The sequence below is a fragment of the Scophthalmus maximus genome, chromosome 4, assembly GCF_022379125.1.
Source record: "Scophthalmus maximus strain ysfricsl-2021 chromosome 4, ASM2237912v1, whole genome shotgun sequence".
Taxonomy (NCBI): Eukaryota; Metazoa; Chordata; class Actinopteri; order Pleuronectiformes; family Scophthalmidae; genus Scophthalmus; species Scophthalmus maximus.
This window is the reverse complement of record NC_061518.1, coordinates 3,323,135-3,345,000: the sequence shown is the minus strand read 5'-3', so window position 1 is coordinate 3,345,000 and position 21,866 is coordinate 3,323,135. Positions and strand designations below refer to the sequence as shown.

The 21,866-nt window shown below is 43.1% G+C and overlaps 2 protein-coding genes across 5 annotated transcripts in view; both read left to right on the top strand.

Moving 5' to 3' along the window:
• mapk8ip1b (mitogen-activated protein kinase 8 interacting protein 1b) overlaps nt 1–12,683 on the top strand; it is a 48,700-nt gene extending 36,017 nt beyond the window's left edge. For both annotated transcript variants that reach the window (XM_035628720.2, XM_035628721.2), the window contains exons 5-12: nt 1–497; nt 2,903–2,978; nt 4,607–4,779; nt 4,951–5,054; nt 6,260–6,376; nt 7,684–7,754; nt 8,461–8,559; nt 8,955–12,683. The exon at nt 1–497 is cut by the window's left edge and continues 667 nt beyond it. In XM_035628720.2, the coding sequence (XP_035484613.2) occupies nt 1–497; nt 2,903–2,978; nt 4,607–4,779; nt 4,951–5,054; nt 6,260–6,376; nt 7,684–7,754; nt 8,461–8,559; nt 8,955–9,027 (1,210 nt within the window). In that variant the 3' untranslated portion in view covers nt 9,028–12,683. The remainder of the gene's footprint in view (nt 498–2,902; nt 2,979–4,606; nt 4,780–4,950; nt 5,055–6,259; nt 6,377–7,683; nt 7,755–8,460; nt 8,560–8,954) is intronic.
• A 2,394-nt stretch (nt 12,684–15,077) lies between these two features.
• LOC118302527 (N-acetyllactosaminide alpha-1,3-galactosyltransferase-like) lies at nt 15,078–21,490 on the top strand. Of its 3 annotated transcripts, XM_035628723.1 has the most exons (7): nt 15,458–15,610; nt 16,392–16,465; nt 16,762–16,824; nt 16,956–17,009; nt 17,115–17,168; nt 19,040–19,177; nt 20,065–21,490. In XM_035628723.1, exons 2-7 carry the CDS (start codon nt 16,461–16,463, stop codon nt 20,759–20,761), a joined length of 1,011 nt encoding a protein of 336 aa, XP_035484616.1. In that variant the 5' UTR covers nt 15,458–15,610; nt 16,392–16,460; the 3' UTR covers nt 20,762–21,490. The 3 variants fall into 3 exon arrangements, with proteins under 3 accessions (XP_035484618.1, XP_035484616.1, XP_035484617.1); XM_035628725.2 differs by lacking the exon at nt 19,040–19,177 and having other exon boundaries at nt 15,078–15,610; XM_035628724.1 differs by lacking the exon at nt 16,762–16,824.
• Nucleotides 21,491–21,866: the final 376 nt, after the last annotated feature.

Here is a 21,866-nt window from a genome sequence, read left to right as displayed (position 1 = left end):
GGAGGACGAGGATGTGGACAGGATAATGATGGACGGCAGGATGAGGAAGGGGGTAGGAAAAGGCGATGGAGTCGGTGGTGGTGGCGGCGGCAGGGCCGCCCCGCCAAGGACTTCCATGAACTCCGAGGCCAGCGGCCTGTCATACGACTCGGTCAAATACACGCTGGTGGTGGACGAGCACGCCAAGCTGGAGCTGGTCAGCCTCCGCCAGTGTTACCAGGGCTACAGCGACGACAGCGACACGGCCACCATCTACGACAACTGCGTCTCCTCGCCCTACGAGTCGGCCATCGGCGAGGAGTACGAGGAGGACGGCGAGGACGAGGAGGAGGACGAGGAGGAGGAGGAGGACGAGGACGAGGAGGACGGGGCTCGGACAGGGGGAGTGAGGAGAGAGGCCATAGCTTGTCTGTCGGAAGACTCCACCCCGGAAGCCGACCTGCACTTCTCCAAGAAGTTCCTCAACGTCTTCCTGAACGGACGCTCCCGCTCCTCCAGTAAGTCACCGAGTTCTGTTTGTGTCACGTCCCTAACAACAAGGGGTTTCTGTCAAATCTGAATTGTAGTTTGTCCAGATTGTCACTTATTACTCGTTTAGAGCTGGGTGATGAATTTGTAATTTCTTGTGTTGACTTTTACTGAAAGCACACTGTAAAAATATTTTTTTTTATCCGATGAAATGCCGGTCACATTAAATATAATATTGTAATATGTTATCTTACCATATATATGCATTTACCCTGACATATACATTACCAATACTAGAAAAAATGTAGGTAAATGTCCAAATCACCCACCCGAACATACTAAAAGACTTTTTTTTATTTTCCTCAGTATTACTCTTTTGACAGGGAGGTTAGGAGACTAATATATCTGTTTTGGGATTATGATTGTATTTGATCATCTCTCTTTTTCAGCAATAATTATTAAACAAACATAAAAAGAGACGGCGAGGGGAGAGACGGAAAAAATAATGAATCCGGATATTGTGTTGGCACGATCCAGAGAATAATGAGAAGCATAAGCGATGAGAATGGGAAAGTGTTGGTTTTAGTTCTGTAACTACAAAGACAGATTAACTAATGCGCTCCTTGTGGTTTGTACGTGGAGCGGCCTTGTACGAGATATAGAATTTCTCTTATCCACCCCATTTTTGAACCTATATCTCAATCCAAGACGTTTTAAATTCCCCACAATATGACGTGCACGTCAGGCCCATTCAACCGACAGCAACGCGGCAGCAGTGAACGCCGTCCGGCCCCCCCCCAGACATTTGGCAGCGCGGCGGAAAAAAGGCTTAAAGTGACGTGGCTGATGGAGCAGAGACACACGCACAGAGATCATTTCAGGGGCCGCAATATTCTACACTACAGCGCAGATCATCGTCCGCGTGACCGGTTCCACTCTGGACATTAGTTGATTATGGCAGTAGCACTGAGCAGTAATAGTATTAGTATTGGAAATAGCAGTGTTCAAAAGATAGATATTAGGATGTTTCACCATGTGATCCACTTGAAAGTTGTCACCAAGTCCTTTAAAAATGAAAGCTGCAGTCTTTTTCTCGTTGTTAATATCTTCATCGGCGTTCTGACAGCAGCGTGTTGTGTTCAGGGCCCGGACCCAGCTGGACATTTGAATGGCCTGCTGGGCGGAGGGACGCCGCGCCAAAAAAACTGTTTTGTAGCTTCGTGGATTGGACTCCAGTCGCCTCTTCTTCTTCTTCTTCTTCTTCTTTTTGTCCTCTTCTGCTGTGCAGATTAATCACATCCATAAACAGCTTCTGAGCCTGTTTCCAGGCGTTGATGCAATGGCAGCCCATGGGGGTTAAGAAATACAGAGGAAAATGAATAATTGAATTTGTTTAATTAATTAACAAAATTAAATTGACTACATGTTTCGTCGCCACCATTTGTATTTTGGCTGCTCCTCGTGTTTTACACCCCATTTTCTTAGATGGTTTCTTAATCTTCTCTTGGTTCTGTATTAAAACAATCCGACCCAATGAATCCTCAAATGCTGCAAAAAAGACACAAGTTGCCCTTTTTTATCTGCATTTTCTGATTTTAGAGTAGCAGCTTCCTGTAAACTTGGCGCCCGGATTACCCACAATGCAACGTCACATCCAATAGCCTGGTCCGAGTGTGTGTGGGTTTCAGAGGTCTATAGTGAGCTTCACTTCTTTCTAGTTCTGCACGCCCAGATGTTTTTTTTTCTTTACTATTTCCAAACTCTTGCACCACCATTTTTGCAACACGTCGGGAGACCAGATTTTCTTTTGCAGCAAAAACCATATTCCGAGCAACGACTTCTGTCGCCGTCCTGCTCTGCTGCCCTCCCCGAATGTACAGTTCTTCTCGTCCCTTGATGGACGGTTCCAGAGTTCGCCCTCATTGAGGCTCGTTGTCGCCGTAGGGGAACGATGGGGATATCGAGAGTCGTGCGCTGACCCCCGTCACGGCGCCTGTGCGGGAAAAGCAGTGATCCGGGCAGCAGGGACGAGAGAGAGGGACGTGTCCGTGATGTGCGCGTGGTCGTTTCCCTCCAGCGGTCCTCGCCGTCCTCTTGGACGCCGTCCACGTTTTTCTCTTCAGCAGACTCGTTAGAAAACGCCGCAGCACTTGAAATAGCCGATGTGTCCGAGGGGAGATCCGTTACACGCCTAGTTAAAGTGTGATTCATGGGTCGTGAAAGAAAGAAAAGGAAAAAGTACACGCGTGCTTTAGAGTAAACACCATGTGCTTGAATTGTGTTTACTGTGAAGCCAATCATGGGCTTTTATTGCAATTTGTCATTGTCACTATAGTCTTTTGTCAGGCCTGTTAAAGAGGCCGACACCCTTTTTTCTTTCTCTTCTTTATCATTATTTCACTCATTTATGTCTTTTCCCCCCTCGGTTGTGAAGGCGCAGAGTCCTTTGGGTTGTACACGTGTGTCATAAACGGAGAGGAGAGGGACCAGAGCCACAGAGCCACCTACAGGTGAGGACCGCCACCTCCATCCTCCTCCTCACCACCACCGACCACGTCCATCATCATCCCTACGTGCGTACTGCTGTATTTGGCAGATGCCCTATCGCCCGCTTTGTTAGACTCGAACAAAAATGGGATTCTCTTTTCCCAGAGAGTCGCCATTAATAAGAGGTCAGATCCTGTGATTCGTATTTTCCACAAGACAAAAAAACGCAGTTAATGGCCGTTTGCAGATGAGTAGCCACTGAAATACCAGGGGAAGTAGTGTGTATGTAGTCTCTGGACTCATAAAGGATAACCTTAATAACTCTGTTGTATAATAATTGAGTATAACAATACAGTTTTTCAGCTCTGCATCACTACAAGCCAGGCTCTTTCTGTTTTTCTGATTTTTCTGAAGTCAAACAATACAACAATCAAAGCCCAACTTCTATACGGTTGTTTATTTTCATACATTACATAATTTTATACAGAGCACTGGTATTTACATCCCAAACTACCAGATATAATCTGTTTGCCATTAATGGGAAAACAAGGTTGGAAGCCAAAATTCTTCAATGAGTTATTGGCGATAAATGAATAGAAAATTTATGAAGAGGTTAGAGAGACTAGACAAAACACTCGTCACACAGTCGGCAGAGGTGCAATAATGACAGCAATGTATTTATAAAGTAAGTGTATTTTTAATAAGCAGAAAACACCACATTCCTTTTTCTGTTTTCCTCAGTAACAGTCCCGACTCCAGTTGGCAGCACAGACGTTCAGCTGTTCTAGCCTCAGACTGATAAATGCATACAGGAGGAAAAAAAACTAAAAACCCAGCAGAGCCGTCATGTGAACAGCATCATGTAGACCATGTGATGGTGATGGACATTATCGATGCATAGCTGAAAGCAGAGGGCTTGTTGCAGCGGCCCTCCAATAACGTGTGTTCTCTAATGTGCATGCATTAATCTACACGCGTGTTCACGTTCACGAGTGTTTTGATGTACACGAAACCCTTTTTTTCTTTTTTTAAAATCTCAGATAAATTCATGGATGCATGCCGCTCAGCCTCGAGAACATCAGGTCTAGTTTTTATTTAAAACGCCGAGCAGGCGCACATGGGAACCGGTGTTTCGGGAGTATAGATACTGTATTTAACTTGAGGCCTGAAGGTGACAGCAGCCATAGTCAGCTCGGATTCATAAAATGTCATTCGTCACTTTGTGTGAGCAGTGGAACCGCCAACAACGGAGGTATTCTGCCAATTTTTGCGGAGAATATACGTATAATACCGCTAATACCGATGTACAGAATAGAGAAAGGAGAATTTGACATTTGCAAAGTTCCTCGTTGTGTGTGTTTTATTTCACCCCAAAACTGGGTTGCAGTGGAAATTTCTAAATTATCAAAACTAATTACAGAGGAATCCTCTGTGGACACGCATGATGTAACACTTTCAGAGCCACTTTTCAAGCTTATCTTATGGTGGTGAATGTCATAATCATGAACAAGTATTTCTTTACAATGAACCAAGTGTCCAGGGCAGTCCTGTCAAACTTGACAGATAGCAGATTGTGTCATGTAGCCTGGGGGGGGGGGGGGGGGGGGTCCCAATTGGCTCAGATGCATCATAGCGACGTCCGCCTCGACAGGTTCGTCCCCCGACACGACGACGAGCTGGAGCTGGAGGTGGACGATCCGTTGCTGGTGGAGGTCCAGGCGGAGGATTACTGGTACGAGGGCTACAACATGCGAACCGGCGCCCGGGGGATCTTCCCCGCTTACTACGCCATCGAGGTGACCAAGGACACGGAGAGCGACAAAGGTACTTGGCAGCAGAGGCGCTGAAGTAGGACGCGACGGCAAGAGTCGTACGCAGCGGATTAGGTCATGCACGTATGAGAAGGTCCTAGTTGATATTTACCGCCAACCTCCCTCGTGTCATGTTGCTAACTCACGGCTGTTCGTTCCACAATGCTGTTTCTCTCCTGTGCAGTGAAGGGCACCGAGTGGATGGACAGATACCGGCTCAAGTTCCTGGGCTCGGTCCAGGTGCCCTACCACAAAGGAAATGACGTTCTGTGCGCCGCCATGCAGAAGGTACAGCGAGGGCCCGTGTTGGGGCACGTCTGGGTTTTTGCGTTTGCACGGGAGTGTGTAAGGCAATTGACCACTACAGTGGAGCCACGTCGCGCATCCGTTTCGCCTTAAGATATCGGGCCTCAAAAATCATTTTATTGATGGTACGCCGACATCAAATGCGGTCAAGTCAAGTCAAACTTTAGTATCAATTCTGCAGTATGTGCCACACATACAGAAGAATCGAAAATTGTTTTTAATCTCTGACCCACTGTGCAATTAGTAAAATAAACCCCAAAAATATAGTATATATTAAAAGTAATATATACAATAAATACACTTTAAATAGTTTAAAAAAGTAATGCGAAAACCAAACGGTCAGGAAAACTAAAGATATTGATAGTGTGCAATATAAAGGAAGCTAAATAAATTGAAATGTGCAATATAGGGACATGAAGCGCAGACTTACATATTAACTGTAAAAGGCACTGATGAAGAGAAAAATTGTTTCCGCGAGTGTTGAGTGTTGAACTGTTGGAATCAGGCCCAGCTACTTCAAGAGTGACGCCAGTCATATTTAGTGAGGAAACGTTCATAATATCAGGACTTCTGTATGGTAACACTTTGGTATGGTAACACATGTTTATAGGTTTTAGTAGTGTAGTATATAGTCTACTTTTTTCGCTATGTTTTATCATCTACCTCATCTCTGATGCTTTTGACTCTTGCTGCTGCTGTGACTAGTGGATTTCCCCAGTGTGGGATTAAATTAAGTCTCATTTTATGTCGTTACGTGTGTCCGTAGAGGGCGCTGTTGCTTAATCAAGATGTGTCGCGTCGCTTTAAATCAAGATGAACGCCACCTCAGATTTGTCCCAGAGAACTCAGGTAGAAGACTTGTGATGTGGCATTGTGAAAATGAAACAGTTACAACTCCATGATGTATCCAATTAGTATATTTATATGCAATTTCTGCAGACTGAATCACTGCATCTAAATCATGTGGCGTCATTGTTCCACAGTCCAGGAGCTACTTGCAGTCGGCAACTTCTCAGACTAAGAATTTATGTAATATCCCATAGTATAAACACAATTATTAACCCCCCCCCCCGTAAAGTGTTCAAACTCTCAAATTCCAACATCCCTTTCATACCGATCGTCTAACGTAGAAATGAGTTGCCAAAATGCCCTTTTAAAGGTTCCGATCGTTTGAATTTCTCTTCCAGATTGCCACCAACCGAAGGATGACGGTCAAGTACAACCCACCTTCCTCCTGCATCCTGGAGATCAGCGTGAAGGGCGTCAAGCTCGCAGTTCAAGAGGATTATTACGCCTGTGACCGAGTAAGACTCTTCCTGCACCACTGTCTGGTCTAACGCAGAAAAGGGAAATGAAGAGCGGCTTCAGGAGGTTTTATGTAGGGATGTGTCCGATCAGATACCGATCCTGCAACCTTGAGTATCTGCCGATACCCATCCGATACTAATCTGATAAAATCTTTTCCCGAGTCGTAAAATAAAATGTTAATAATGCATTGGTTCAGGATGCACTTTGCTTAACCTAACCAGCTAAGACAGACATAGCCAGCAACATGACTGAGTTATGGAATACTGCTGTTTTATTTCTCACAGAACTTTAGGGAGAATTCAGCACCATTAAACCAGCAAAAAAAACCAAATTGAACTGTAAACTGTAAATTAAATAATAATAAATTAACATGAAAATGATGCCGGAATGTATCAGATCGGATTTTTTGCATCTTATTTCCTCCAAAGTCATTTTGGTCAATATTGCCCCGATCCCCATATGGAATATGGGGATCGGGCCATCCTTAGTTTATGTAGCAAAAGCTCATCATCACACCACCATGCCATTGGAAAATTGAGGTGTGGCGCCCCCGTGTGGCTGCATATGTACAGTACAGGAACGAAGATGTTGGGTGACGTCAGGGAAGGGTTTTGTCTTCTTCAACAGCTGCTCTCTGCTGTTCTCCCTTGGGGTGGGGCATGGCTGTCCCAGGGGCATGTGGTCTTGGGGGGGGGGGGGGGGTCCCGGGGTGCCCTGGCTTCTGTGGTCCCGGCCTGCCTGCTGCTGGGGTCGGTGCATCGCTGTTGTGGCGTTCCACTCTCACTAACTACATTCTGCGACAGGCTTATGCACACACACACACACACACACACACACACACACACGTACTTAGACTAAGAATTCACACGTTATTTTTCTTGACTATATTTGATTCAACAGCAACAACGTGATATTGTTGTGATCGTTGACGCCACGTACATCGATGAGTCCCGGCTCTCCGTTCGGCTTATTTATGCTAAATGTGTTAATACTGAACATGTCCTGTGTGTCAAAGCTTGGCCACTGCACTTCCGTCGGCTGCCAAGCTGCCATACATATGGAGATTTCATCAAATCATAGTATTATACTGAACTGCAACCTGTTTTTAAAGGTAATACAAACACAAGAAGTGTGTTTACTGCCAATAATGTCATTCTCCAAATAGCAACCAGAATTTAAAAATAGTTGCAGAATAATTTAAACTATTTAATCTCAAGGGAAAACTAGACAGCTATTATTTGTACAACTAACAGTCATGTTAAATCAATAATATTCATTCTACCGCTGTTCTTTCTTTTCACAGAGTAATGAGTGCAGTCACTTCTTCCAGTTAAAGAACGTCTCCTTCTGCGGCTATCACCCCAAAAACAGCAAGTAAGTAAAGGCTCCACCAGGGATTACCGAGTGAAAGACCAAAAAATCCTAGACTGGACAGTTGATTAATCCGGAATTAGCAATAAAAGAAATACTGTCAGAAAATCTAATGTCGTCAGCCTTTGCTAGTGTTGATCTTGAAATTGACAAATCTTCCTGGCGTCAGACATGGACCTGACCTCTTCCATCCATCCTCGTCTACTTTAAGCTTAATCCACTTAAGGGTCGCGGGGGGGATGGAGCCAATCCCAGTTGACATTGGGCGAGAGGCGGGGTTCACCCTGGACAGGTCTCCAGCCTATCACAGGGCCACATACAGAGACAAACAACCATTCACTCTCACATTCACACCTACGGTCAATCTAGAGTCTCCAATGAACCTAATTCCATTCTGCATGTCTCTGGACTGTGGGAGGAAGCCGGAGAACCCAGAGAGAACCCACGCATACACGGGGAGAACATGCAAACTCCACACAGAAAGGCCCTGGTTGGTTTGAACCGGGACTGGAACCCAGAACCCTCTGTGCTGTGAGGTGACAGCGCTGACCACCACGCCACCGTGCAGCCCGGACCTAAACCTCTTGACCAACTGAAACGGCAGTTAATCAATAACCGGACTGAATTACTCCAGCTTTCACCCAGTGAAGGGGCTGTATGTTCTGATTTCCTGAATGCCGTATGGGTTTGTTTTTTCCCCTCTCTGCAGGTATTTCGGTTTCATCACGAAACACCCGGCGGACCAGCGGTTTGCCTGCCACGTGTTTGTGTCTGAAAACTCCACGAAACCCCTCGCGGAGTCCGTGGGGTGAGTTGCGCCGCCCGTGTATTGGCTATTGAATATTACATCTTACATCTTCGCAAGGAGGAGGATTGCTGTGCATTCACTTGGCCTCCGCTGACACAAGCGGAACGATGCGCTGGTTCGTGGATGCTCCAAATCCAATCTGGCCATCATCGCTTTAATGTGAGATTAGAATTAGAGGAATTTGATACAAAAGTCACTCTTCAGCGTTGCACATTTGGAAATGAATGGCTCGCATGTGTTCACTAACAAGTGCTGTAACCTCACTGAGTGTGACGGTGCCTTCACGCCAGTAGCTACCCTTTTTTATTTCTTCGGCCTATAATTAGGAAGACGACGCTCGGGTGTGAACTTAAATGATAACTCAGACTGACCCTTATTTTTTGTTTTTTTTTCAGGAAAGCCTTCCAGTTGTACTACAAAGAGTTCGTGGACTTCTCGTGCCCGACGGAGGACATCTACCTGGAATAGCACTGCCCCTGCCTTCAACCCACAGCACTGTACATTACACTGTATCATACCATAACGTTGCATGAAGGACGGACATAATCCAAATCTGCCGAGATGAACACAAATAAAAATGACTTAACGCATCTGACCAACAAGCGGGGGGCGGGGGCGGCGGGGGGGGGGGGGGGGGGATCGTGTACTGGACACAAGAGGAGACGAAATTGTGTGAGAAAACAAGAAGGAATATATGCAAGATGGCGTCGGTGATGAGATGCGATCACGGGCTGTCCATGGGAAGCACAAACCATTCCATCGCCACAGCCTTCGCCGCGACACTGAAAGCCCCCGGGGAGGCAGCCGCGCCGGACGGCACTGCCTTGTGCACTCGAGAAAAAGACGGACAGCAGCTGAGCTTTGGGCAGTGACATCCTCACACCGAGAAGTGTACGCTGTACTGTAGGACCGATGGGGTTTTATCCTTTTAGCACACCGGGTATAAGGAAAAGGGGTGACTCACATTGTTGGAAGTCCACCCACTGACGATGTTTAAAAGGAAAAAAAAATCCGCTATGGGTGATGTTCTTTGCAATTTTTTTTGGGGGGGGGGTCCCCCAGATCTTTGGTTGAGACCGGACCAATGGGCGAGCTCGTGTTCATCCGCCGGTCGCCGATGGGGTTTGGCCCGCGACGCCTTGGCCACTGGAACGTTTGGTCTGACAAGAGACGGGAGCTGAAGCAAAGCGTTTCAGAGAGAGGCTGAAAAAAAAATGGGAGCTGCAGGAGCGGAGAGTCCGAGGAACAACCTGAATGTGAGCCCAATAATGTCTCCTGTAAACAAGCTGAAGATTATATTTTCTCTCGGAAGAAGAACTGAGAGGTTCCAAGACCCAGCGGCCCGGCGATGCCAGGCAAGAATCTTTTGACACTCTGTGCCAAACCTTGTTGTGAAATCCAGATATTTTTTCAATATTTGACAACATTTTGAAGCCATTATCATAAAAGAAAATTGCAGGTTTTGGTGTCCATGGAGCTCTCTAGGCTAATCTGTGAAATCTGCTGCAATGAGCTCGCAACCATTTGGATGAACTATAAACTCCTAAGATCTTAGTCTATACTGGCTTTCTTGGATTTCTATGGTACCAAAACCATTTGAGTCTGTCAACCTTGGGATTTGAGAAATTGGGAGTGGAGTTTGGTCACCATTGATGAACGAAAAGTCATTGTTGGTTTGCCGCGTTAGAACCAATGATTAAGGGTTTTGGGGGCTTTCGTAAAAAACGCCTTCCTCCGCTAGTGAGTTGCTTTCAAACAAGTTCGTCACAATTTCAAGTCCGTGGTAGTGGCGCAGCTCAGCAGGGGAAGTTCAGCATCCCCCCCCCCCGGCAAACAATAGTTGGCACAGATTAAATAGATATTCTGGAGGAGCAGAATATAATAATAGCAGATTATAATTTATAACAACCATGGGAGAAGGCGGACGAGGTGGATTAGACTGAAACACTTGAATGATGAATCATGAAGAACTCCCGGAGTGCGCTGAACATCACCTGTGCTTAAACAAAGGGTGGGGTTCGTTTTTTTTAACTTTCAAACTTCTTAGCGGCGTCTGTTGACACCGTAGTCCTGAGATAAAGACCCCCCCCCCCCAGCAATTTGCCCAGTGAGGCTTCAGCCTGAATTTGCTTCTTTTACTGTGTGTTCTAACACAGTATGAAGTCAGTGATGAAGATAATATATTTAATATGAATAGAGCCTGACCACGTTTTATTTGTTGTTGGGTTTTTTTGGGGGGGGGGGCTAATGCGGATATTCGAGAACAAAAACATTTCCGATAGGAATATATCGTCAGATATGTAGACTGAAAAAGAGAATTGGCAACGATTCCTTAGATGTAGTTATCAAACTCTTATGATGAAGAAAATTTATTTAGTATTATTATTTTACAGTGTAACTATAAAGTCTATTAAAAATTACTAAAAAGATTTCTTTATTTTTTATTTATTAACGTGAAATGGACGCACATCTTCTCTGCGTTGCTAATTCTGCAAAATAAAAGTTTACACATCGGCAAACACGAACGCCGACACCGGCGAAAATGCGCAACCAATAAAATCGGACTCTTACTGATAATTTTAAAAGAACCCTAAGAATAAACATCTGGGCAAGTCTCCGTGGTGGTGGAAGACTGACGTACAGAAAAGGAAATTCCTTCTGGAAACTTGCTGCCCGCACGTCACAAAGATGAATTCAGACGACGTCGGGGGAGCAAAAGCAAAACTCTGTTGTCCCCAGGTCTTCGCGAGTAGTGCCTCTTTCTCATCCCATCATTTTCCACCTCCCCACTCGGCGATACATTATCATGACGTTTCAAAGGGGTCGCCATCGAGTGTGCGTTGAGTTTGTGAGAGTTTGCACGCAGGTTGAAATGTGCTGTACTGTACCTGAGCTGTTGTCCTTTTATTTCTCTCGTTATTCTGCCGAATCTGTGGACGTCCATGATTCTCCTATAGCGATGTGGATGACACATCCACTCATATGAATTCAGCAAGGACTTCTCGTCAAATAATTTGAACAGGAAACGGTTAAATATCACTGCAAGCCATGGAGACATTGTATTGATCAGCGCTGGAGCTGTTTGCCTATTAAGACTTTTGTTTTAGCTGCACGGAACTCGAGTGGAAGTGAAATGGTGAGACGTGTGCCTCATTTATCGATCTGCAGAAGAATACTCCCAAAAAATCAGAAACCACTCGACAGTCCACCAAGGCCGAAACGATTCCCCTTCAGAAATCACGGTTAGATCTCATAGATCCAGATGTTCATTTTGATCCTCGTCAAATTTAAACACACAGAGATATTATTGCAGAAATGATGCCTGATTTTTTTTCTTTTTTTCCCGGGGACATTGGTGAAGATGAAAAAATAATAATAATAATAGTGTTGCAATGTTAAAAAAAACGCAAGGAAAAAAATAATCCTGGATCCGACCTTTTTATTCCGATCCATGCCAAAGTTGAATAGGTTCTTTCTTGGCCCTTGTTCCATTCTCACACCAAATTTGGTGGGAAATCTGTCCAGCAGTTTTAGCGTAATCCTGCTAATAATCAAATAAAAACAAACGGACGGACGGACGGACGGGCAAAAAAAGCAGACTTCCCTCTGCACGGCACAGTTCTGGCCCCGAAACATTTCCTCCCGGAAGATATTTGGAATATGCGTCGTTGAAATTAAGAGAAATACAAAAAGGGGCTGCCATGTCATTCTGAATCACCCTGGACTCAGCGTGGGTACAGTACAGATATGTCCTGCAGAGGAAAAGTATGAAAAAATGTGTTTTTCCTACATCATCTACGTTTGTCCCTTTCAAAAAACAACAGTGTCCTCAGCTGTTGCTTATCGAAGGCGTCGCATCCGCATCAACATATCAACACTGACTTTTATATGAACCTTCCCAAGAGCCAATCAGGTGGACAGGAGGAAGTGTACAGCACAGTCGTGTGGGGAGGGGGCTATACAAAGTGTGTACAGACATGCCATATATAAATAAATGATTTAATATCTAATTATGAATATGACATTGTATCGATTCAACATGTAGTATGTGAAATTTCTCTTTATTTTTTGGAATTATTTTTTTTTTTAGGTGTGAGATGATTATTTAAAATTTTTAATGCAGATCTCGGTGTCATGTCTTCATTTTTGCAAAGCTGAACTTTTTCATTATATTGTAATGATGCTATTTCATAATGATGCCATTTCATATTTCTACCTTATATGACGAGGAATGATCGGTTGATCTAAATGAGCTGTAGATCCCCTGGAATCTTATTGGCTGTAAAAGTCAACGCGCTACGACACGATATGACGTCATTTTCTGAATTCTTAGTTCCTTCAATATGACCCTAATGTATTTATTTTTTTACAGCATCTAAGCTTGAGGTTGTGTCTATAGTCGTACATGACGCAAACACACCTCGGCAAATCCATTTTTTAAATATGCATGGCATCATTTTCTGACTTCTTGATGTCACCACAATGATATCATATGATGGGGAATACTTTTCTGGTAAATATAAGCTTTAGATCGTATATCTGGCCCTGTTATTTGCGGGAGATTTTAATCAATTGCTCATTTACACTTTTCCTTTACACTTATTGAAAAGGGAGACTCCGCGCACACGGCCAGGTTGGTGATGACACCACATTACGCAAAAATAGAGTCATAAACAACATCATTGTTGTTTGTCCCCCTGATTTTTATTTTTAACATGCTGCTGCTTCTGTCGGAGGCCAGATCCGCTTCTTTTCTTCACATCAGGACGATCATGTTGTGATTCTGTTAGTAGTATTCATCCTCCAGGTTCGGCCGGTATGGATTTCCGGAGTCAGGCGGCAGACGTGGAAGGACAGGCCTCTCGCCGTAATCTGCGGCAACAGTCAGACGGATGTTAACATATGGAATCATTTCTTTTTGTACACACCAGTTACGGGGAGGGGGGGGGGGGGGGGGGGGAAACGGGGACATCTGGCCGTCTTACCGTCAGTGAGGCTGACGTGCCGTTTGAGGAGGCCAGGGTCAAAGAGCAGCGCCAACTCCGCTGTGCTATCACCGCTGGGAGAAGAAACAACTGGAGGTGGCCGATTGCAGAAGCAAGAGTTTCTACATTTACAGTGTTTGCGAAAGGTAACGTATGGTTTTGACTGAGTGATTGGAGACAAACCAACAGATCAGCGAAAGTCACGCATGAGTTCATGTGTGAACTTTGTCCGCAGCACACGCCCTAAAATGTAAAGGATGTATATAAAGAGGACCTACCTGGTCAGCACGGGTGCAGACAGGACTCCACCGATCACAACGGACACGATGACGAGGACAGCAAACATGTCGTCTTTTGTCCGGCCACGTTGTTTAGAGAACACCCAGAGCAAACGGGTGCATCGAATCGCGACTGTTAAAAAAGAAAAGAAAGAAAGCAGTAGGTGTATTTGGAGAGCGGCCTTCTGTCTATTTAAATGATGCGATTCAAAGTTGACTGCTCGCCCGTAATAGTACTTCTGAGCTGTGCGACCATATTCTGTCAGTATTCTGTACAATGTTCATTCCAATTCTTGATAATCGCTAACTGGAATCCGATTACACAATCCCCCGCTGATGCAATGATCAAAGGATCAAAGGCCCACACACACGCACGCACACACACACACACACTTCTGTAATCTGATCGCATAATAGGTAGTGATGGCAGGAACTATGATGGACTTTGCATTTGGTATGCAAGCATAATATGCATCATGGTGGCAAAATATTTGATATTTTACATTGGGTACTATTCATTTAAAATCAATAATGTGTATTTTTATAATAGTTATAATAGCATTGTTAGGTCTAAGTACAATAATTAATCAAAACAAAAAAAAAACAAATGCAGCCGGCCCAGCAGCTTGTATCTGTTATATACAAGAGCAGCAGAATTACAGTAAATTCTGCTTTTATCTGGTATTTAACATTGGGTAAAATATATATTTTACATTTGGTACTTTCCATTTAAATCAATAAATTATATATCTTTATAATAGTTAAATAGTATAGTTAGGTCTAACTGTCACGGGTTTGAAAGTACGGAGAGTATTTAATAACCAAGGTAACAAAAAAACAGACTTTAATAAACAAAATTCAACTCTCCAAACCTCAAATCCCAAACTCCAAAATGAAATACAACGGCATTATAGAATTCCTGAAATTCAGTTATGGCTTTTGGTGTTGGTGTGCCTACCCCATGATTTTCAGTCACCCCATCTGCCCCCCCCCCCTGACAGTGACAGTAAACTGAGGTATTAAAAAAAAAGTTCAACTGAAACACACACAAACATTTTTACACATTATGATGTGTTTTTCAATTTCAATATTTACATTTTTTTCTTGATGTCTGTCATTTTTGACAGTTTTCTTTTTATGCTGTCAGGCATAAATGCTGTCAGTTACACTTCCTGTCAGTTACACTTCCTGTCACTGTTTTGGCGTGGAGGGGAGGGGCTTGGGAGGAGAGTAAAGATTGAAATTGAAAAACCCATCATAATGCATACAAATATCAAAATGAAATAAAATAATATGATTGTGAGATTAGAATATTTTTTCATCTTTGTGTTTGATTTTTCAGTTGAACATTTTTTGCAGTGCCAAAACGTGTTGTTTCACGGAAAACACAAAGATTTATTTATTATTTATAAAAACCTTGAAAACTCTGTTTACCCGCATGATTTGCACCATCATTCATTGATCTTTTTATTTACATGGATTTGTTTGTCTAGTGTTCAAATTCATCTTGTCGAGTCCTGTATTGTCGTTGAAAAGGTTAATAAACGCAGCATGGTTCCAAACTGATTGAGTCAGTGAGTGTGTTTTATGATGTAATGACGATATGATAAGGAGCAGCGCTGGCCACTACCTTGTGAGTCTGTTGCCTACAATAAAAAAACCCAGGGAGTGGCTCAGTGTGGCACTGTAATGAAACACCTGCGCCTTCCCACCATTGTTCCTGGTGTTCACTCGTCGGTTTGGCCATTTTGGATCATTTAGACCAGAGGGCAATCCAAACAACGCTGTGTGAGTAGCATTAATCCTGTGTTGTGCTCTGTACATTTGTACCAGTGAAAACAATCTGCGCACAAGCAGTTATGTCTCTTTGACAATTTGCAATCGATCGTGGTTTATCTATCTTATCTCACACACTTGAATTGGGAAAGTCTGGTGTTTTTAAATCTTTACGTCTTCCCGAACAATCGTGTTTGCTTTAAATACAGCTCACAAATCTGAATGGGAACCGTGAAATGTATTGGTCGTCATTTGGTTTGTTTTACAGACGTGCATGTTAGTGATTTTGTTGTGAAGTGTGAGGGGTTAATACAAAACACTTCCTCATTTCTGCAACCAAAAAGTCCACGGGATCCATTCGAGAAGGCTCAAAGAAATTCACCGCCATTTGTGAGCATGCGATACGATACAATAAAATATATAATTAATTGATATTATTAACAAAAGTGCCTTCTGAAAACCATCCTATTTTTTTATCTTTAGTGTCTAAAAGTAATTGTATATTTACTGTAAGGTTCTGGACAACTCTGTGCCACTAGCAAATGTGTTGAAGTGGGAAAAAATGATTTATTAACATCGGTTTCTCTTCATGCTTTTGGATCACTGTGCTGTTGTTGATGCATGTTTTGTTTATGGACTGATTACATGGAATTTCATCAAGAATTTACTGATTGTTAGTGGTATCCATTCTTTCATCTCCCTGTGCCACACAACACCAAAAGATATTTCCATTCCAATGCTAAAAATAAAAACTTAAATCTATCAAATGTTGCTCTTCCTTGTCTAATCACAGCTTCGGCTCATTCAAATATTGTTTGGATTGTTGTTTGCGGGAAAGTTGAGGAGGCAGATTTCCACAACCATGAGGTAAGCAGACTCGGCAGAGCTTACATATTTTCATACTTTTCAAACTTAATCAAAGAACTTCACATCATTTTTTTCACCACAATGTTCAGTCACCTTCATTTTTGAGATCTTTTTATCGTGGTTATGTTTCATTTTTGTTTTCCGTTCCTTACTGCAAAATGAATTTTTAGTTGTGAGACAATAACGTTTCTGAGCTGAGCTTTCATACAGTACATTTTATTTACATTAATTTGTAACCGCATGTTCTATCGGTTAAACTGAACAGCCTTTTCGTTTCATTTTTCCACTTTTGCTAGATATGCGAGAGTCTTCCTCACTCTCGGGCTGTTTGTTGTCAGCATGACCTTCTTATATTCAAGGTGAATATCAAAAGGCCTCACTATAGTGTTCAGGAGCATTAGCAGTATGAACTGCTAAGGCAATTCACTTTCACACACACACAAAAAAAAATCTGTCTCACGATAATTTAACGCTTTCTCTGATATTTCAGATATCAAACCAGCAACAAAGGATTCAGAAGGATCCATGACGCGCTTAACTTTGGGTAAGAGAGCGGATGCTTCAGTTTTGGCTACAGGTACACAAGTCAAAATGTGTGCGTGCGTGTGTGTGTGGTTGTGTGCGCTCACGATCATTTTCGCTATTTCAGATATCAAACCAGCAACAAAGAATTGAGAAGGATCCATGACACGCTTAACTTTGGGTAAGAGATTGACGCGTGTGTGTGTGTGTGTGTGTGTGTGTGTGTGTGTGTGTGTGTGTGTGTGTGGTGTGTGGTGTGTGTGTGGTGTGTGGTGTGTGTGTGGTGTGTGGTGCGCGAGTGAATGCAAATCGTATCGCTGTGTCTCAGCCAGTAAATTTTCCCATTCCTGCTCTACTCAAATTTCACAGAGCGAAACTGTTTGGTTTTTGTTTGTTTGTTTGGCCCATGTCCAATCTGCTAACGGTCTTTCATTCCCTTTCATATGAGGCAATATAATAATATGGATCCACAAAGATGGGGGATGCCCTGTTCAGTTTTGGAGTACAGTATAGTGTAATTTCAAGACTTAAAAATGTGTTCAGTTCAGCACAGCGCTCCAATTGGGACAACAGCATGAAAGAAGCTCAGCAAAACAAGTAGGGATTGAGCAACATGATACAAAACGTAAATTCAGTGTCCAAAGAGTTAATGTTCTTAAATAAACTAGTTAAAATGAATCAGAAATCTGTCAGAACGCGGTTTGTTTTTCTCTGAGCATTTAGATACATATTATTGTTTGGGCTCTGTGGCAAAGATTTCTTTGGATAAAAATAAATGCCCAACAGTTTTGCCATACGGCATAGAGAACATTATTCTTCGCCGCTTCAAACTTCCCTAGGTGAAAGGGTTTGTGCCAAAATCCATAAAACTATGAGGAAGCTTGAGACTAAAAGAGAAAAGGGAAATAAAACAAATGTTTGTCTAACCTCCGTTTTGTCAGGGACAAAATTCCACAGATGCTTAACTTTCAATGTGTTTTAATAATGAATGATAATGAATTACCAAAGTTCTTCAACAACAGGAAAAACGACCTCAGGCAAACTACCTCTTACTCACAAATAACTCAAAATGATGCATTAGTATAGAAATCGCTGCATGTAGAAACAATATGAGGCAGTGTGTCATAAGGAGAATGTCGTTTGGGGCCAAATCAGCAATGGAAAACAGAAGGTCCATTGTTGCATTTGCAAAAAAGCAAATAAACGTTTTAGGATGCAAAGCACCTGGTTGCTAGGGAAACAAACAGTGACAGCCAGGGCATATACTGTAAGTCACGAAAACTTGTCCTGGTAATATATTAAATATTAAAGAGAACCAATAAAGCAGTTTCATCAATGACCCTTAAAATAGACGAGATTAGTTCCATGTATCGTACGAACGCACAAGGTGTTCTACCCTCTCCAGTGTCAACAAAGGCTTTCCACTTATATTCCATGTCTGGAACAATTCAGGGTTGCAGAGCATGACTGAAAGCAATTGTTGTTGGTCACCCAGCACACAACCTCCGACATACAAAGAACCAGCAGCGTACGTTTACTGTACTCTACAGTTAAATAACATTTTAAGCTCTGTATTTAAAAATGTCCAAACTGCCACATTTTTCCACTTCATAATTTTAGCCCATTTCCAATATGTAAAAGAAAAACCAACCAATCACTGTTAATACGTTGTTCTAAATATTAAACACTGTAGCTTTAAGAATTTTTCAGTTATGGCAGTGAACATTTAGGCCAAAATTTAAAAAATCCTGAGATATTACATCACTCGGTCAAAACCATCTTTTGTGAGGTCACAGCGCCCTAGCTTGCAAACCAGACCAACCAGGAAGCTCACGTTTAGATGGGTCTGCCCCCTCCCATTCAGACTAATTTACCATCTGTCCTGAAATTGTTTGGGTCAATCACAACCATTTATCGTTTTGTTTCTGGTGGTAGAGCTATGCGTCTAGATGTTTTGACCACCAAATTATAGTCAGTTCATCTAACAAGGCAATTTTGACAACTGCACAACACTAATATGGTTGTTTAACATGTCAACCTTTCTAATTCTAGGGCCAGACCAGAGGTTCAGACAAACACATCTTGGAACGCTCCCATCATCTGGGAGGGGATGTTTGACCCCAATATTTACGACAAAATGCACGTCCAATTCCAGTCATCTGTGGCTCTCACTGTGTTTGCTGTGGGCAGGTTTGTTTCCCCATTAATATTGTGACTGCGGGAAGTTCAGTCTGACTGGAAGAGTTTTGACAAAAGACTTGGTTATATATATATATATATATACTTGGGGCAGATCAAGAAACCTACCTGATTCCACCTGAAAGTACAATTGAAGCCCAACCTGGGTGCCATATTTCTTCTTAGAATGGTATAGCAGGAATGGTGCTTCTAAGGTTCCATTTGATTGTCCTAACATGGCTCCATCTGCCAAAAGGCTGCATCATCCCTAATTTGTCCTGCACACATCCAAAGCACACAGACATTGCTTTCTAAGTGTTTGTGATAAAAGCATCATGCAAAGAATTCCACAGGACGGCCCACCTAAAGCATTATAGAGAGGGGGACAACTTAACGCGATTATTTAATCTTAAAATTCGCATGCGAAGAAACCAGAAGCGCAAAGCCATAACCTCGAGGGAGCATGAGATGAGCGAAAACTCGCCCTTCCCTACGCACTTACAACTGCTCAACAATGTCAGACACTCGCTCGACAAGTTGAGTTTTGGGACTTTAGAAGCGGGGACAGTAGCTGATGCTCCCCTTGTTTACTGGTCACTTAGAACACTGCAGTCCCAAGTATCTCTGATCTTCTAACCTTCTTCTTGGCAGCAGAATCATCAAGAATATGTTGAGTAAAGGGAAGGGCGAGTTTGCGCTCGTCTCAGACCTGCACTATTGTTTTGTGCTCGCGGTATAGTTCTGTGCACTCGCATCATACGTGCACGCATAGAAACCACACGTCCTCAGATTGTATAAACTTGATTTTGAGACTAAATAAACACCAAAGCAACTTATCTGGTGTTCAGAATCAGTATTGTCCGGAGCTAAATTTGTTATCCTCTCTGTCTCTTTTTAAGGTACCTGGATGCCTACTGCAAGACTTTCCTTACCTCTGCAGAACAACACTTCATGTTGGGATTACCGGTGACATATTATGTGTTTACGGATTTACCAGAGATGGTACCAAACATTGAGCTTGGTCCTCACCGAAGCCTGAAAGTTATTAAGGTGGCAAAGCACTCCAGGTGGCAGGACATCTCTATGATGCGCATGAAGACCATATCAGAAGCCATAGCAGCAGAGATTTGTCACAACTTCACGTATGTCTTCTGCTTTGATGTGGACCAAGAGTTTAAAGGGAGATTTGGCTCAGAGGCTTTGGGGGATTCTGTGGCTTTGCTCCATGCCCACTATTACAAACGTCCACAGAATATGTTCACCTATGACAGAAACTCCAAATCCAAAGCCTACATGGAAACTGGAGATTTCTACTACCATGCTGCCATCTTTGGAGGAGCGTGGGAAAATGTCAAGAACTTGACAGATTCCTGCTATCTGAGCATCATGGAGGACAAATTAAATAACGTAGAGGCTCTGTGGCATGATGAAAGTCACCTAAACAAGTACTTTTGGCTGAACAAACCAAGCAAGCTGCTCTCCCCTGAGTATTGCTGGGACCAGAGTATTGGTGACTGGAGGGACATAAACATCACCCGCCTGGTGTGGGCACCAAAAAACTATGACGCACTTCGTGATTCATTGAAGAGCCATTAACCTGAATAACTGAAAACATGGACTGGATATTGGATCAGCAGCAGCTCTACTCCGAGTTCCCTCCAAATGTCCGCACCCCTTGCCCTATCACCAAGGCTGAGCCCAGCCACCCTGCAGAGAAAGCTAATTTTGGCCATTATTGCCATGTATTATCTGGACCTTACTGATATCATTATTGACACTGATTAGTCAATATACATTTGCATGAATGATGTGTAGCATGTGAACAGCTGGTTGCCTGTTTAATTTTGTTGATATAGACAATGGGAGGTCAGATAAGAATTCATGTTCCCACAAAGGGAAATGCGATTGCTGTAGTCTGCCTCTTTTTACGTTGACAAAACGTTGACAGTTTTAGGAAGAATGTCTCAACAACTGTTGGGTGAACTGTCATATAATGAGGAACCCAAAATGTGTCATCAATCTTCTCTCACCCCCGGGTGCTCCCACCCCGCCACTCAGCGTGAAGCACCTGTGTCATTCAGCTGACCTCAGATCAGCTTGGACCTGTCTTGACCGAAGACAGTGATGCATTATTCATAAGACTGGCACCATCTGGCACATGATCACATCCTGCCACCTCATAGCTCTTGCCCTGTCAAAGACACAGAGAAGTATAATCATCAGAACAGTTTTTAATGCTGCCTGTTTTTTTCTGTCAAGATGTTGGAGCTAATCTTTTTAAACAGGCCGATTTGTATTGGAAAGATAAAAATAGTCTTAACACTGGTAGATTTCTGAAAATGACTCTGTTATGCAGAAAACAATGGGAAAAGATTGCACTGTATCCTGTCAGCTGCACCAAATGTTATAATGGAACATAACACTCACCACACGGTGGCGCTCAAAGCACACAAAGTATACAATAACGGGGGCACAAAGTAGTTTCCAGGCAAAGGAGAACAGAATATGTTGAATCATTAAACGACAGCAGAAAAAGATCCAACAACAAACACATTGCTCCCAACAAGTTCAGCTAAAGGTGGTTCAGCCACATCAGTGTGTCGTAAAAAACATAAATCTAAGAAGTTGTGACTCATTTGTGAGGTTTTTTTCCTACTTGTGCTGAAAGTAGGCGAGTACATCATCCACCCCCTGCGTTGTT

Excerpts from the sequence above, each read along its gene's own strand:
- LOC118302527 (XM_035628723.1), top strand. Across the intron at positions 17,010-17,114 it reads CATGACGCGCTTAACTTTGG|ATATCAAACCAGCAACAAAG; the intron begins GTAAGAGAGCGG and ends TCGCTATTTCAG. Across the intron at positions 17,169-19,039 it reads CATGACACGCTTAACTTTGG|GGCCAGACCAGAGGTTCAGA; the intron begins GTAAGAGATTGA and ends TTCTAATTCTAG.